Source organism: Poromitra crassiceps (genome assembly GCF_964638095.1).
Source record: "Poromitra crassiceps genome assembly, chromosome: 27".
NCBI lineage: Eukaryota > Metazoa > Chordata > Actinopteri > Beryciformes > Melamphaidae > Poromitra > Poromitra crassiceps.
Window position 1 is genome coordinate 6,466,046 of NC_139650.1, and position 17,300 is coordinate 6,483,345.

Here is a 17,300-nt window from a genome sequence, read left to right on the forward strand (position 1 = left end):
TCATGTGACAGGAGAGCCAGTCATCTCTACAGTTAGAAAACAATCACAGCTCGGACACTTCAGCATTGACCTAGCAGCTTCTGCCTTATTCTCCATATCATCTAAGAGCAAGTAAGTTATTATTATTAAGTTATTATATTATATGTTATGCAGTATGGTACAGGTATGCTTTTGCAAATTGGAAATGATTACTTTCTGAAACTTTTTTGCAGCCACCAGTTTGCACAGGCTAGACTTCACTAATAATGAACTGCAGTCATTGATGGCCAGTACTACAGTATAGTATTCTGTTTGGTGCAAACCCTCAACTATGGTCGAGTCTGCTGTCTGTGTCTATTATCGTTTACCACCATGCATAGTTTAGAAATCTGTCGAAATCTCGCTAAATCTCTGAGGCGATTGTGGCGAAAGCGGCGCAATGCTCTACTTCGCCCCTTAATTCATGCAAAATCCAATGAGTTCCATGAGTTATTACCATAAGGAGACCCCATCAATCATATAGATTCCTTGATTTCTGTTTAGCTTGATCTTTGTTCTCCATCATAATGTTTAACTGCCACATGGAGTTTAGACTCTGCAGTGACACACCTTGCTAAACCTAATGACCCTCGTGATGTATGAATATATACAGGTTACTGTGATGTTCTATTGTTCACAGAGTTACTACGTAAAGAGTCAGACAATAGATGGTTTCAGCTTGATTGAATATCACTTTTCTAAGATTCCTGGCAGCCCACTGATGTGATACACTTTACATTTGCTATGTTTTACCAAACAGTTACTTTAGCAAGTGATGCCTTCACATATAATAGTGTTGTAAATATTGTAATTTACTGATTCTTGAGAATTGTGACAAAACAGATGCACAAAATTACCATAGTTTATCTGCAGGGGGTTGGTAGGGTTGATTATGATTCCACCTGCTTATTTTGGAACAAAAACTGCCAGCCAGCTGAGATCAACTGAGCAGACATCACAGATCTGTAACTTCCAGCACCTCATCAAGCCCAGAGCCCTTCACAGACTCGCGTGCTTCATCTCCCCCAAGTTGTGAGCACCTTGACTATGGCGCCTAGCAGGAATCGAATCCCTTCCCGGGATGAGGTGACAGCTTGGTATTGTGAGACAGCATGATCCACTGCACCACTGTGCCCCATCCTCATGAGCACCTTGAGCAGAACCTTCTGATCACCTTCTTGCTCCATAGAAGGTGATGATGATCTTCGAGTCACCACGTCACCCCATTAATGAGGCTTTTGGCCACAACCTGCTTGAAGGTGCCTCCACAGTAGATGTCTCTGTGGTTTGGACAACCTCCTTCGTTGTCATACTGGTCGGGGGTAAGCGCAGCTATCCGGCCTGAAGGACCAAAGTAGAGGAAGATCCTCCAGGACGGACTGGAATGGATACCGGAACGAAAGCAGATGACATTGAGTTATGACATCAGTGATGATGTCAGGACATGATTTGTTGTTATTAGCTGGCGGTTAGAACACATGACACAGAGGAGGTCTGTTCGGAGCCCCTCTGGGGAGGGCCCGCCTAGACCTCTGGTTTAGTCATGATTATTATTCTGCATAAAGTCACCTCCTGTGTTCATTGTGTTTCAATTCAAACATGCCAAGAACGCACTCTTTCAGATGAGACTTATTGATGATGTCTGTTATCTGGTGCCCCGTTCTTAATTCTCATGGAAACTAGCTCAAAATTATATTGATATCATATCAGACAGTGATAACTTTTCGCCCCTACAATGCAAACACGTCCATGGGTGTGCCGATCAACCAGTGTTTTGTTGGAGATCGATAAGTGTGTACGTACGTACCTTTTGCGTTGCAACTGCAGGGTTTGCCATGGAGAGGAAGTGCCTCGGTAAGAGTGAAGGGCTGACCTTCTGGCTGGCGCAGCCTGATGACTATGAGGACGTCATGTCCATCTCCAAAGACATTTATGATGGCAATGATTATCTGCCACACCGCTACCATGAGTGGATGGAGGAGCCAGAGAGGACAGTGATACTGGCACGAAGAGACGGCAAACTGGTGATGAGACACACAAAGACCACTATCATGACAACATTGCTTTCTAACACTTTACAATAAGGCTACATTCATCCATGGTTAGTTACTGCTTAAAGGGACAACTCACCCTAGAATCCAAAATACATATTTTCCCTCTTCCCTGTTGTGCTCTTTATCCATCTAGATTGTTTTGTGTTAGTTGCCTAGGTTTAGGAGATATCTGCCCTAGATTTCTGCCTTCCAGTTCCATGTAGAGCAGCAGCTAGGCTACATGTAGAGCAGCAGCTAGGCTACATGTAGAGCAGCATGTAGATCAGCAGCTAGGCTACATGTAGAGCAGCAGCTACATGTAGAGCAGCAGCTAGGTCACATGTAGAGCAGCAGCTAGGCTACATGTAGAGCAGCATGTAGAGCAACAGCTAGGCTACATGTAGAGCAGCAGCTAGGCTACATGTACAGCAGCAGCTATGCTACGTGTAGAGCAGCATGTAGAGCAGCAGCTAGGCTACATGTAGAGCCACAGCTAGGCTACATGTAGAGCAACATGTAGAGCAGCAGGTAGACTACACGTAGAGCAACAGCTGTGCTACATGTAGAGCAGCATGTAGAGCAGCAGGTAGGATATACGTAGAGCAGCAGATGTGCTAAATGTAGAGCAGCAGCTAGGCTACATGTAGAGCAGCAGCTAGGCTACATGTAGAGTAGCAGCTAGGCTACATGTAGAGCAGCAGCTAGGCTACATGTAGAGTAGCAGCCAGGCTACATGTAGAGCAGCATGTAGAGCAGCGGTTAGGCTACACATAGAGCAGCAGCTGTGCTACATGTAGAGCAGCGTGTAGAGCAGTAGCTAGGCTACATGTAGAGCAGCAGCTAGGCTACATGTAGAGTAGCAGCTAGGCTACATGTAGAGTAGCAGCTAGGCTACATGTAGAGCAGCAGCTAGGCTACATGTAGAGCAGCAGCTAGGCTACATGTAGCGCAGCAGCTAGCTTACCTGTAGTGAGTGTGTGTCGTCAATGGCGTGGAAGCGTTGTCTCTTAAATGAGGTGAAAACACATCAATGCCGGGGAATGAGGTAACACCATTTAAATTGCCATGTGGTAAAATGACATGATATAACTGTCTTATTTAAACATTATGAGTTGGCCCTTCAATTTCAATCTATAAAGAAATTACCAAAAAGTTTCGAATATCCGTATCCAAATATACACAGAACCTGCATTGTCGGACTTTCTTTCTCTTTCTCGGCCTCTTTCTTCACTCTCTCCACTAGGTGGCGCTAGAGTCTGGCCTGGTGGTTGATGAGGGGGGTACGTTGGTGGTGGAGGGGCTGAGGGTGTGTTCCTCTGAGAGGGGGCGTGGTGTCGCTGGCGTCATACAGAGGTTGGTATTCACCTTATGTTCCAACACAGGGGTCAGCCAGTTACTTCCTATTGTGTTTACACTTCCTGTAACAGTACAGTACTAGTGAGCAGGTAAAACAGACGGTGTTTTGAACAGGAAGTCATAACACAACTGGGTCAAGTGGGCGGGGCTACATAAGGTGAATAAGATCAATAAAGTCGACCTTTATTCAACCGTGTGGAAATCGGGTCCTTGCAGCAGGAAATACGTAGTAATAGGATACATCAAACAAAATAGGAGTTAAGAAGAGAGAATAAGAATAGAGCAGACATGGTTATATTCCAACACATATTTCTATTATAAGTGTATGAATAGAAGTATGAGGTCTGGAATACAGCATTAACAGGGTGTATTAACAAAAAAGGAGCAGTAGTAGCAGGAACACTTTTAGCCTACTGATACAAAGAAAATAAAAATACGTACAAAAACATTTTGAAGCTATTGTCTCAAGACTATACTATATATTAGAACTATACAAGATGTATTGTATTTTGTGTTAATATGGTGTATTGTTTGTTTATGTATCTAGTTTGTTACTAGGCTGAAGTGAAATGTGTGTGTGTGAAGGTTTGCTGACAGATACATCCAGCAGCAGCATCCAACCATCAAGATGAAGAGGATGACCAGAGGAGACGACCCCGGGCCTGACAAGCTGGCCAAGTTCACCCTGCTGGCACGACGGGTGTGTGACTGCATGACCGTCTGCTATTGGTCTAAAATATCACATGATTTACTATGATAGATAGATAGATAGATAGATAGATAGATAGATAGATAGATAGATAGATAGATAGATAGATAGATTTTTATTTCTGTGTCATGCACCATATTCAAGGTGCCCAGCCCGTCTGGGCTTACAAGACACAAATCATTCAAGTTCAACAATACAAACAAATCAACAAACAAGCTACAAAACGCTCAAACATAAACAAGACAGAGTTATATATTCAGATGAACAGCTTCTCCATTCTGAGTTTCCAAGCCCTCCCAATAAACCTGGCCAAACTGAAGACTTCATCTCTGAACAACCATTCCAACTTCGCATCATCTCCTGACCAAAATAGTTCCGGTTTCTTATTTTGCATTAACTGAAATAGAGACAATCTTGGTTCCTCATATAGCGTACAATGAAACACAAAATGAAATTCATGTGTTTCAAGGCTATGTTGCCTTGAGGAAAAGCGTCTCCGTTTGGTTTTCTGGTTGATTTTGACTTTGTGGCCAACTTGTCAACATGAATAGTTTGGAGGTTCAGTTTGCCAAGTTAGTTAGTTAGAGGATATCTGCACCTTTACGACAAATGAAATCATAATGGCTTTGAAATCCTCACATACCGTCATCGGCCTTTGGTGCTCTTTCACCGTAGCCATTGTTGTTGTTTTTGCCACTATTTCCAGTTTTGGTTCAAATGAAGAGTGAAAAATGGGAGCTACTTGGAGTTTTTTAGGCAATATTTAATGCGAAGTAATATATCTCTGTACAAGCAGTTACAAAACAGAATATATCTTCAATGTTAATACGGACAAACAAAACGCAACGCGTTTCAACCACGCAGGTCTTCCTCAGGCAGTGTTAGCTGGGCGTCGTGTATACTGTATAAGGCAAATACGTGGCACAAGTCAGTTGGGATGACGTAGGGTGGGCAGTACTATGAGATCACAATATAGGATGGGCCTTATTAAAGACAACGGAGATAGCAACATCATAAACAAGCAATAATAGATAGACAGTATGGCTACAGATAGAAGCAGAAATGAGATATTAGGTTATAGGCTATAGGTTATAGGCTGGGGGGGGGGCGGAGGGGGGAGAGACAAAGGGGGGGACACAGCAGAACACAACATATGGACCCGGACAACAATATCATATTTAAATAAAACACGTCAAGTCAAGCTCGTGGGCAGACGACTCGTCCGTTACACACACGCGTAACGGAACACAAGAGCGCAATTCGTTGCCGAGACACTAAAGCTCCTCTGGTGGATCACTTCATACAGCACAATCACTCTGATGCTGATCTCCGTTTCTGGGCACTGGAACTCTATTACAGCGTGAAGCGCGCTGGATTCACACCATTAACGCAGTCAGCCCTCACGGACTCAATGAGGAGCTTGACTTAACGTGTTTTATTTAATTATGATATTGTTGTCCGGGTCCATATGTTGTGTTCTGCTGTGTCCCCCCCTTTCCCCCTCCCCCCTAGCCTATAACCTAATGTCTAATTTCTGCTTCTATCTGTAGCCATTACTGTCTATTTATTATTGCTTGTTTATGATGTTGCTATCTCCATTGTCTTTAATAAGGCCCTTCCTGTATTGTGATCTCATAGTACTGCCCACCCTACGTCATCCCAACTGACTTGTGCCACGTATTTGCCTTATATACACTTAGGTGCGGCGGCCGACGCCCAGCTAACACTGCCTGAGGAAGACCTGCGTGGTTGAAACGCGTTGCGTTTTGTTTGCCCGTAGTACATTGAAGATATATTCTGTTTTGTAACTGCTTGTACACAGATATATTACTTCACATTAAATATTGCCTAAAAAACTCCAAGTAGCTCCCCATTTTTTCATTCTGTATACTATTGCCTTTTGAGCTGCTTTGGTCCACACTTTTTGTGATTTCCTTGGTTCAAATGAATAAATGAACAATATATGAAGCAGAAGCGAGCATATTTTGACTTCTATTTCAGACTGGTAACTTTTGCATGAGAATATCACCATCTCTCTCTTTCTCTCTCTAGACTGTTCTGAATTATTGTGGTGAAGCAGAGAGCATTGATGGCTTCGTCTCTCTGAGCAAACTACAATCCCCAGGACTCTCAGGTCTGGTTCCTCTGGATGAAGCCCAGGTGAAGAGGGTGCTCCTTGACCACAAACTGCCCTCCAGGGTCCAACTCCCTGGTGGCGCCATCATCCAGGACTGGCAGCCGCTGCGGCCAATGGAAGGAAACCTGAAGATCTTGAGGAGGCGGGACCTGACCTGGTTGGCTGACAGTCAGGAAGCGCCTGTCTTTCTCAGCTTCTCCACCCCTCCCTATCCAATCCCACACAACGGAGGGTCACTTCGTTTCAACATTGACATTTTTGGGACAGACCCAGTGTTGGCCCAGTGTGCGCTTATTGGCCTAGTTGAGGCTGCCTTGGCGAAGGGGACGTTGAAGGGATTTGTAACGGTTATCGTGTACATTGACACGTCATTGAGGGAGACAATAGAAGCTTTCTGTGAGGGGCATCAAGGGGTGGTGAGGGGTGAACAACAATGGGAACAATTGTTTCTAGAGAGAGAGATATAGGGCCTGTCTGACTCAAGTGAACGAGCTTTATAGGTGGCATTTCTAGGTAAGAAGTTGTAATTAACCAGTAAAAACCAGTTTGATACAGAAGTTCACTGAATTTGCAACCTTTCTAGGTAGCCTACCTGGTTATGGATAATTTTCGAGGAACCATACCATGCACACTTTGGTGGGTTAGGGTATCCCATGATACCTTGCGACTCTTACAACTGACCAAGAAGAACAAAGCAAGCCCAGCGAGCCCCTAATGGCGACGCCCACAAAGCCGACCGCATCAGAAAAAAGTGAAACAATTGTTGGCTAAATAACAAACATATTTCACTTTCTTTTCGTTTTTATTCTAGAATAGTCAACGTCAGCCTTTACTTAAATTTAGTGCAGTCAGATGTTTGTACAGTGTCAGGAAAGTCACTTTTGAACTACACAGCCAGGATGATAGCAGCATTGCAGACCTTCAAGTGTAAGTGGAGTTCGTTTTAACTGTGCTTTATTAAATGATAAGCTGTCATTACTTCCCATTTGTAGCGTTTGTAACATTTTCGTTCGCTGGGTTTTACGCTTTTAATTTGAAAGCGGAAAGGGGAAATGGTGTATTCGTAGATTGAATTGACACTGGTCTGTCAATTCTATCAGTTCATATGTACCATTTCCCTTTATCGCCTTCAAATTAAAAGTGTTCACGGTAGCCTGTGAAGCCTCGACCTTTCTGGATTATAAAAGTAGTCTAACGTTAGAGAAAACAGCCCCCAGGCCCAGCCATGCCGTTTTATACAAATTTATTGCCAAATGCTTTGGGATTCAACTTGATCAATCTTGGTCAGAAGAAATCTTGTATGGAAACAGTACGACCTGTCGCGTGCAATGCTACCTTCAAGCATGAGGACGTCTGAAACGAATTATTTTTCATCCACCTATATTAAAATTAGTTACCTAATTAATCAAGTATCTAGTTAGGTAGCTAGGTGATAGCAGCTTACTTGAGTTTCAGACAGACCCATAGAGAATTCACCTTTTTCACAGAAGCCATTTTGTGTCTCAAAGGCAAGAAGTGAAACATTAACAAGGGCTGCCTGCAGGCACTGGAACACCCAAATGGATTGGAAGTTGGAAACCCTCTTTAATGTTTTGCTTGCACCTGTGTTAGTTCCTGCCTTTTAGATGCAAAATGGCTGCTGTGAAAAAGAAAATCCAATCCTGAAAAAAAGTCAGTGAAAAAGTTCCACTGTGCACAGAGTATCACAGCAGGTGTGTCAAACTCATTTTAGTCCACGGGCCACATGCAACCCAATTTGGTGTCAATAATCAATAATAACTTATAAATGACAAAACCTCAAAATGTTCCCGTTTATCTTAGTGTAAAGCAGTGCTGACCAATTTGGGGCCCGCGGGCCAAGTTTGGCCCCGCGCTCTGTTTGTTTTGGCCCGCCACGGAGTGGCGGGCCAAAACAAACAGAGCTAAACTAACTCTCAGCAACATGCTTTATTGCAGCCGACCTCAGCGCAAGAGAATGCAACTCGGGCAAGTTATCAGATATCTGCACTGATTGCAAAGGGTGGACGAGCTTTTTCATGTGGTGACTTTGTGAAACAGTGTCTGAATGTGGCTGCGGATATACTGTGTTCACTCCTGAGATTGCATCCCTGCAAATTGTCATGGCAAATTGTTTACAAAAGATGGACAATAAAGCTGATTTTCAAAGTACCTTGAGGATTTTTCAAGTTGTGAATTAAGTCAAATTTCTCTCTTGATTACAAAGGTGGAAAATACAACTGTTTTTAACTGGGTGTTTACTGATTAAATGTTTAAGCTCCCCACAAATGCAGATGTTTTTTTAAATATATATAACCAATTGCAAATTATTACAATTACCAAACAGATAAAAAGTAGATTATTATATTGAAATGTTATTTTAGATTTAGAATGTAAATTTTCTATAAAACACAATACATTTTAATGTAATTCCATTCGTTTATTTTTGGCTCTCAGCCCTCCACCCAGATTGAGTTTTGACCCTTCATGGGAAAGAATTTGGGCACCCCTGGTGAAAAGAATTACAGGTACAACCCTACAACACATAGGGTTATCTCAGATACCATCAAGCACATTGTCTACTGTCTGTAGCCCACTGTGCATTACAATCAGGGGTGTAGTGGAGGGTAAACGCAATTTACCCACCCCTTTGAAATGAGGCAGATTATTTACTCACCTATTTTCAGATCAACTACTCACCTTGGAGAGTTTACTCACCTCTGTATTTATCACTACACCCCTGACTAAAATTGGTGGCAACTGTGCAATTCTCTATAGTCAAGCAAAGGTAATGAAAATAGCTGACCATTTAATGGTTAATATAGATAACATGAATAGGCAACTTAATATTTAACTTGCTCCTGAAACATGGTACCTCACATTGGATTGAAGGACTTCTCAGTGCAATTTTCACACTTTGCAAAGTCAACTTTTGGGCCGCATTGGACCCTTTGGGAGGCCGGATGTGGCCCCCGGGCCGCATGTTTGACACCCCTGGTGCAGACCAAAGGCATCTCCCTACCATATATATAGGGCCCTATCTTCCCCCTGGCCTTAAAATAGTGTTTAAGGCCAGGCACAGCACAAATTGTGGGCGTGGTCAAGTACATTCCATATTTTCCCCTCGGCGCTAAACCCATCTGTTAACCACTTAACCATGCCTTTTAAGCGTAGAATTATTCACAACGTGCACATTGGAGAAGTGCAGTAAAAAATCAATCTTGCCTTTTAAGCTCCAATTCCACGGAGCGATCCAGTCCGGTCAGAAAAGCCCGACCAAAGCGCTCTGAGCCCCCCCCCCTCCCTCTTTCATCCCCGTCTGTCTCATATATATTATTCCATATTATTATGCTCCTCAAACATCTCACTGCAGTTTAAATACAGCAAGCATGTAAATACGCTACACTATAGCAAGATCAAAGTGAAAAGAATGTTCTAAACGCATCGGCTAGAAAAATATAGCCTATCCCTGGATGTCATGATGAGATTAGATTGGTGAAGGTTTGGGCAGAATGATATCATTTTCTCTCGCTACCTTTTCTTCTCCCCCACTGCACAGGTAGGATGATGCAACAGCCTCTGAATGACAGGGGCTCAAACTACGGTATAACAACTTTTTTTTCCATCGGTCTTTGTGCCTGCCTAGTGTCTACATAGGCTATAAATTAGTGGCCTTTTCCCCAAAATAGTGATGGTTCTGTCATTCTGTGGTGTAGCCTACATTTCAGATCTGATGCTTGCAGTGCGATATACAGTAGGGGCAGAAATTGACACGCGAGAGAGAGAGTGAGGGGGGAGAGAGAGTGAGTGCATCCCCGGGGCCGGCGCGCTGAATCTGCATCTCTCCTGCATCTCTGCTGCGTAATTACGCACGCAGTACCCACCAATTTAGTCTGTCATCTTCCCCTTGGTGCACATAAAGCAACATGCTTCCGTCACTGTCTGCTTGATGGTGAGAGAGACTTCAGCTGTATGCTACTCATGACAAAACCAGACATAGAATTTTCAACAGGTAACTAACCCTATATCCCCGGTGCACTGAATAAGGCCTGGTTTTGAAAAAAAAAAAAAGATAGCGTTAGGCCCAGGGGCGGAGCGACCCTATCAGCCCAGAGGGGGCGAAGCTCTTAGGGGGGGACCCCCATCCCCCCCTCCCCCCCCATTTTTTTTTCAATTAAGGCCGGCGGCGAAGAAAAATGTGCCTTTTTTCCATGTTTGAATCTGTTTTAGCCATATTTAGTCGAATAGCCCATTTTAAACAGACCAATGTTATTGTCTATTGATTGAATTGCTCTCACACTCCCACACTGGCATGCAATTTGCTTTTTTTTGCTTTTTTTTTTTGATGGGGGCACACCCTCTGCCCCGGTGTACGCTCCGCTACTGGTTAGGTCGGTATTTAAGGCCGAAACGCCCATTCTGGCCTATTCTGGCACTGCGCCACGCCTCTTCAGCGTAAAGCGCATTTCGGGGCCTAAAAACATGATGCTATCTTCCCGAGTCAGGCGCAAAGTGTGTTTTTTTGCGTTTAACGCCAGTTTAGCGCCTAAGGCCAGGGGGAAGATGGGGCCCATAGTCAACGCCAGCCCCCCACCTTCGGAGGCCATGTAAGTTTCCATTACACACAGAAGTTCAACCTTGATCTTCTCATAAGACATAATAAATGCTATCTCATAAGACACAATACAACCTTGATCTTCTCCCTAGGAGTGCTCTCCAGATGGGGCACTTGAGAGACGTCTGAGAGAGAGCCATAGATCACTATTGAGTCAATAACGATGGTACAACATCCAGAAAAATAAAACAGCTACAGGGACCGGGGAAAAAAACAGTAGGCCTATACAACAAAAAAAGTCCACACACTGTAGCTCCTGTTATCTAATTTATTTAGCCACCCAAAAACGGGTGACGTTTCGAGCGACTGCTCTTCTTCAGACATAAAGTGGTGTATGTGTGGACCTTCTTTTTTTAGAAACTTGTATATAAAATAATTCTGAATCATAACACATTATAAGACACATTACATCATACTTATAATGCGTTATAATCTGCTTATAGCCCTGTATAACCGGATGTGAGCGAATGTCCTACAGTTTTGATTGTATTTATGGCTTTAGTGGGCATGCCCGAGGAATGAGGCAAGAAGTGGGGACCTAAGAATTTGCTGAGTCAGCAAAGCTGTGAGTCATGTGACAGGAGAGCCAGTCATCTCTACAGTTAGAAAAACAATCACAGCTCGGACACTTCAGCATTGACCTAGCAGCTTCTGCCTTATTCTCCATATCATCTAAGAGCAAGTAAGTTATTATTATTAAGTTATTATATTATATGTTATGCAGTATGGTACAGGTATGCTTTTTGCATGTATCTGTGAAATTATTACTTTCTGAAACGTTTTGCAGTCACCAGTTTGCACAGGCTAGACTTCACTAATAATGAACTGCAGTCATTGATGGCCAGTACTACAGTATAGTATTCTGTTTGGTGCAAACCCTCAACTATGGTAAAGTCTGCTGTCTGTGTCTATTATCATGGCAAAAGCCAAAATTAAGAACATATTGTTTATTTAAAAAAGATTATAAATGTGAAAAATATGTTTTGTATAATTTGTCCAAAAGTCAGAGATCGCTCTGTGCACAGATAAGATGTGGCATCCTACCATTACATATTGAAACAGGAAGATACAGAGGGGTAGCTGAGGAGGATAGAATATGTGAATATTGTGAGTTGAATGAGGTGGAGAATGAAATTCATTTCATTTTATATTGTCCATTTATATTGTGGATTCTCTGAATTTCTTTCTAAAGCGTGGGACAGGAGGAGAAGGTTGACGTATAACTGATAAATTATAGTTTATTTTTTTGTTTGTTTGTTTTTATTTTCATATTCTATGTGCAGGTATGTATGAATGTATATGTATGTATGTATATGTATAGGCATATTATGTCTGCATGTATATATAATCTCTAATTTGGGCTGCACTGGAGGCTTCTGGTTGGGTAACATACCGGAATGTTATGTTTTGTTAAATATTGAATGTTGATGTGTCTGATAATCCCATGTGGGATGGGTCATGTAATTGTCCTGACACGAAAATAAAAAATATTCATTCATTCATTCATTTACCACCATGCATAGTTTAGAAATCTGTTGAAATCTCGCTAAATCTCGGAGGCGATTGTGGCGAAAGCGGCGCAATGCTCTACTTCGCCCCTGAATGTATGCAAAATCCAATGAGTTCAATGTTATTACTGGCCTAGGTCCTCTTTGCGCGGCTCGCGAGACGATGGGCTCTAGACTTTCATTGGCGGCTCGCAGCTGATAGAAATAATACAATCATGTCAAAACCATTCCCTCACTGCGGTGTCAAACAAACTGTGTGGTTGCCAGGTTTGTGAGAGAGAGAGGGAGAGGTTAGGTTTTGGGTTAGGGTCTGGGGGAGGTTAGGTTTAGGCATGGGGGGAGGTTAGGTTTGGCGTGGGCGCTGGGAGAGGTTAGCTCCACCGACACGCTGCACGCCGCCTCGCTCAGCTGGTTCTGCTTGTGGGCTATCGGCATTGCGACCTGTCGGCACTGCGGCCTGTCGGCACATAGACGCGGCACCAGCGTTGGTTAGGGTTGGCTGGTTCATGCTAATTTACAAAATTCTCCTTGGTCTGTCACCCCCCTACCCGTGTAGTTTGTTGCATACTGCACCTGCTGCGTACAACATCCGTTCTGCTAACCTCATCCTCCTGAAAAACCCCAAAACTCACTCTGTAATCGGTCAGTCGTCTTTCCATTCTGCTGTGCCCACAGACTGGAATGGCTTACAAAAAACACTAAAACTGGACAATTTCATCTCCAAATCAGCTTTCAAGAACTCTATCATGGACATACTCACTGACACCTGCAACTGCTTCCTAAACTAACTCTATTCCCCTGCCTGTCTGCTCCGACTGTTTTTGTTTTATTTGCTCTGTCTTGCTATGTTTTAACTGTGTTTTAACTTGTGTTTTAATTTGTTCTAAGTAACTTTATACTTATTTTATCCCCTACCCCCTATCCCTCAAAAGGCTGTGCCTTCTGCCAGGTCCCCATTGTAAATAAGAACTTGTTCTTAATGACTTACCTGGTTAAATAAAGGTAAAATAAAAAATAAAAAAATGAATTAGGCTTTTGGCCACAGCCTGCTGGAAGGTGCCTCCACAGTAGATGTCTCTGTGGTTTGGACAACCTCCTTCGTTGTCATACTGGTCGGGGGGTAAGCGCAGCTATCCGGCCTGAAGGACCAAAGTAGAGGAAGATCCTCCAGGACGGACTGGAATGGATGCCGGAACGAAAGCAGATGACATTGAGTTATGACATCAGTGATGATGTCAGGACATGATTTGTTGTTATTAGCTGGCGGTTAGAACACATGACACAGAGGAGGTCTGTTCGGAGCCCCTCTGGGGAGGGCCCGCCTAGACCTCTGGTTTAGTCATGATTATTATTCTGCATAAAGTCACCTCCTGTGTTCATTGTGTTTCAATTCAAGCATGCCAAGAACGCACTCTTTCAGATGAGACTTATTGATGATGTCTGTTATCTGGTGCCCCGTTCTTAATTCTCATGGAAACTAGCTCAAAATTATATTGATATCATATCAGACAGTGATTTTCACCCCTACAATGCAAACACGTCCATGGGTGTGCCGATCAACCACAGTGTTTTGTTGGAGATCGATAAGTGTGTACGTACGTACCTTTTGTGTTGCAACTGCAGGGTTTGCCATGGAGAGGAAGTGCCTCGGTAAGAGTGAAGGGCTGACCTTCTGGCTGGCGCAGCCTGATGACTATGAGGACGTCATGTCCATCTCCAAAGACATTTATGATGGCAATGATTATCTACCACACCGCTACCATGAGTGGATGGAGGAGCCAGAGAGGACAGTGATACTGGCACGAAGAGACGGCAAACTGGTGATGAGACACACAAACACCACTATCATGACAACATTGCTTTCTAACACTTTACAATAAGGCTACATTCATTCATGGTTAGTTACTGCTTAAAGGGACAACTCACCCTAGAATCCAAAATACATATTTTCCCTCTAAGCACCTTGAATTGCCTTGTGTATGAAAGGTGCTATATAAATAAAATTTGACTTGACTTGACTTGACTCTTCCCTGTTGTGCTCTTTATCCATCTAGATTGTTTTGTGTTAGTTGCCTGCGTTTAGGAGATATCTGCCCTAGATTTCTGCCTTCCAGTTCCATGTAGAGCAGCAGCTAGGCTACATGTAGAGCAGCATGTAGATCAGCAGCTAGGCTACATGTAGAGCAGCAGCTAGGCTACATGTAGAGCAACATGTAGAGCAGCAGCTAGGCTACATGTGGAGAAGCATGTAGAGCAGCAGCTAGGCTACATGTAGAGCAGCCGCTAGGTTATACGTAGAGCAGCAGCTAGGCTACATGTAGAGCAGCATGTAGAGCAGCAGCTAGGCTACATGTAGAGCAGTAACTAGGCTACATGTAGAGAAGCATGTAGAGCAGCAGCTATGCTACATGTACAGCAGCAGCTATGCTACGTGTAGAGCAACATGTAGAGCAGCAGCTAGGCTACATGTAGAGCCACATCTAGGCTACATGTAGAGCAACATGTAGAGCAACAGGTAGGCTACACGTAGAGCAACAGCTGTGCTACATGTAGAGCAGCATGTAGAGCAGCAGTTAGGCTGTACGTAGAGCAGCAGATGTGCTAAATGTAGAGCAGCAGCTAGGCTACATGTAGAGCAGCAGCTAGGCTACATGTAGAGTAGCAGCTAGGCTACATGTAGAGCAGCAGCTAAGCTACATGTAGAGTAGCAGCTAGGCTACATGTAGAGCAGCATGTAGAGCAACAGTTAGGCTACACATAGAGCAGCAGATGTGCTACATGTAGAGCAGCATGTAGAGCAGTAGCCAGGCTACATGTAGAGCAGCAGCTAGGCTACATGTAGAGTAGCAGCTAGGCTACATGTAGAGCAGCAGCTAGGCTACATGTAGAGCAGCAGCTAGGCTACATGTAGCGCAGCAGCTAGCTTACCTGTAGTGAGTGTGTGTCGTCAATGGCGTGGAAGCGTTGTCTCTTAAATGAGGTGAAAACACGTCAATGCCGGGGAATGAGTTAACACCATTTAAATTGCCATGTGGTAAAATGACATGATATAACTGTCTTATTTAAACATTATGAGTTGGCCCTTCAATTTCAATCTATAAAGAAATGACCAAAAAGTTTCGAATATCCGTATCCAAATATACACAGAACCCGCATTGTCTGACTTTCTTTCTCTTTCTCGGCCTCTTTCTTCACTCTCTCCACTAGGTGGCGCTAGAGTCAGGCCTGGTGGTTGATGAGGGGGGTACGTTGGTGGTGGAGGGGCTGAGGGTGTGTTCCTCTGAGAGGGGGCGTGGTGTCGCTGGCATCATACAGAGGTTGGTATTCACCTTATGTTCCAACACAGGGGTCAGCCAGTTACTTCCTATTGTGTTGACACTTCCTGTAACAGTACAGTACTAGTGAGCAGGTAAAACAGACGGTGTTTTGAACAGGAAGTCATAACACAACTGGGTCAAGTGGGCGGGGCTACATAAGGTGAATAAGATCAATAAAGTCGACCTTTATTCAACCGTGTGGAAATCGGGTCCTTGCAGCAGGAAATACGTAGTAATAGGACATGCGCGTAGCCACGGGTGCGCTAGGGTGTGCAAATGCCACCCAGACAGGCCACTGGCGCACCCAAAAAAATGGGGTAAAAAAAGTGTTTTGTTTTGTCTGCAAAACACATGTCAACGCTGTCATGCACTGTGTCCAACTGTCCGCTGCCCTATGTGCCCCGGAGCATCATGGGAAACTAGTTAAGCTGTCGTCCACGTAAAGTAAACAAATGCACGCGCAGCAGCAGCAGCAGCAGCGCCAAATCAGGAAGACATGAAACAAAGCTCGCTTTTAAGCTTTTTCGGCAAAGGCAAGAAACGACGAGGAAGAAGAAGATGGCTCGTCGTCACCCTCCCCCTCAACAAGTGCGGATTGTAAGTGCACCCGTTCCCGCACCTGTATTGGTGGTGTACAGTGGAGAACAGACAGATGATGATGAAGAAGATGATGCAGCCGAAACAATGACGTTAACAGCGGGGAACGCAGCCAACAACACACGGGAGGTTTGTGGCCAGAGGACACTGACGCTACAGATCTCTCTGCAGTAGACGAACATGCCAACCAAATTTGCGTTCTTTCCCGACTAGAACACTCATTGGAAAAAGTAGGTGAGACTTTTTTGAGATACTAAACAAAGTGGTTTTACATGTTGCCAAAAAATACAATTTAATTGACTGCTTCTACCTGCTAATAATGAGTGCGAAAAGGAGCAAACAACACACAAATATTCCTCTAAATCTGGTTTGAAAAGACCCAAAAAATGGTCCGCCCCCTGGCACACCCTGGCTTTCTGTGGCACACCCAATGAGCCGAGTCTGGCTACGCTACTGTAATAGGATACATCAAACAAAATAGGAGTTAAGAAGAGAGAATAAGAATAGAGCAGACATGGTTATATTCCAACACATATTTCTATTATAAGTGTATGAATAGAAGTATGAGGTCTGGAATACAGCATTAACAGGGTGTATTAACAAAAAAGGAGCAGTAGTAGCAGGAACACTTTTAGCCTACTGATACAAAGAAAATAAAAATACGTACAAAAACATTTTGAAGCTATTGTCTCAAGACTATACTATATATTAGAACTATACAAGATGTATTGTATATTGTGTTAATATGGTGTATTGTTTGTTTATGTATCTAGTTTGTTACTAGGCTGAAGTGAAATGTGTGTGTGTGAAGGTTTGCTGACAGATACATCCAGCAGCAGCATCCAACCATCAAGATGAAGAGGATGACCAGAGGAGACGACCCCGGGCCTGACAAGCTGGCCAAGTTCACCCTGCTGGCACGACGGGTGTGTGACTGCATGACCGTCTGCTATTGGTCTAAAATATCACATGATTTACTATGATAGATAGATAGATAGATAGATTTTTATTTC

General features: G+C 43.6%; 1 protein-coding gene across 1 annotated transcript; it reads left to right on the plus strand.

Annotated features, from left to right (window-relative positions):
- Positions 1-1,853: 1,853 nt before the first annotated feature.
- nat16l (N-acetyltransferase 16, like) lies at positions 1,854-8,731 on the plus strand (the record flags this gene model as incomplete). Its single annotated transcript, XM_083661985.1, has 5 exons — positions 1,854-2,042; positions 3,295-3,404; positions 3,993-4,107; positions 6,169-6,594; positions 8,708-8,731. 5 exons carry the CDS (start codon positions 1,854-1,856, stop codon positions 8,729-8,731), a joined length of 864 nt encoding a protein of 287 aa, XP_083518111.1.
- Between the last annotated feature and the right edge of the window lie 8,569 nt (positions 8,732-17,300).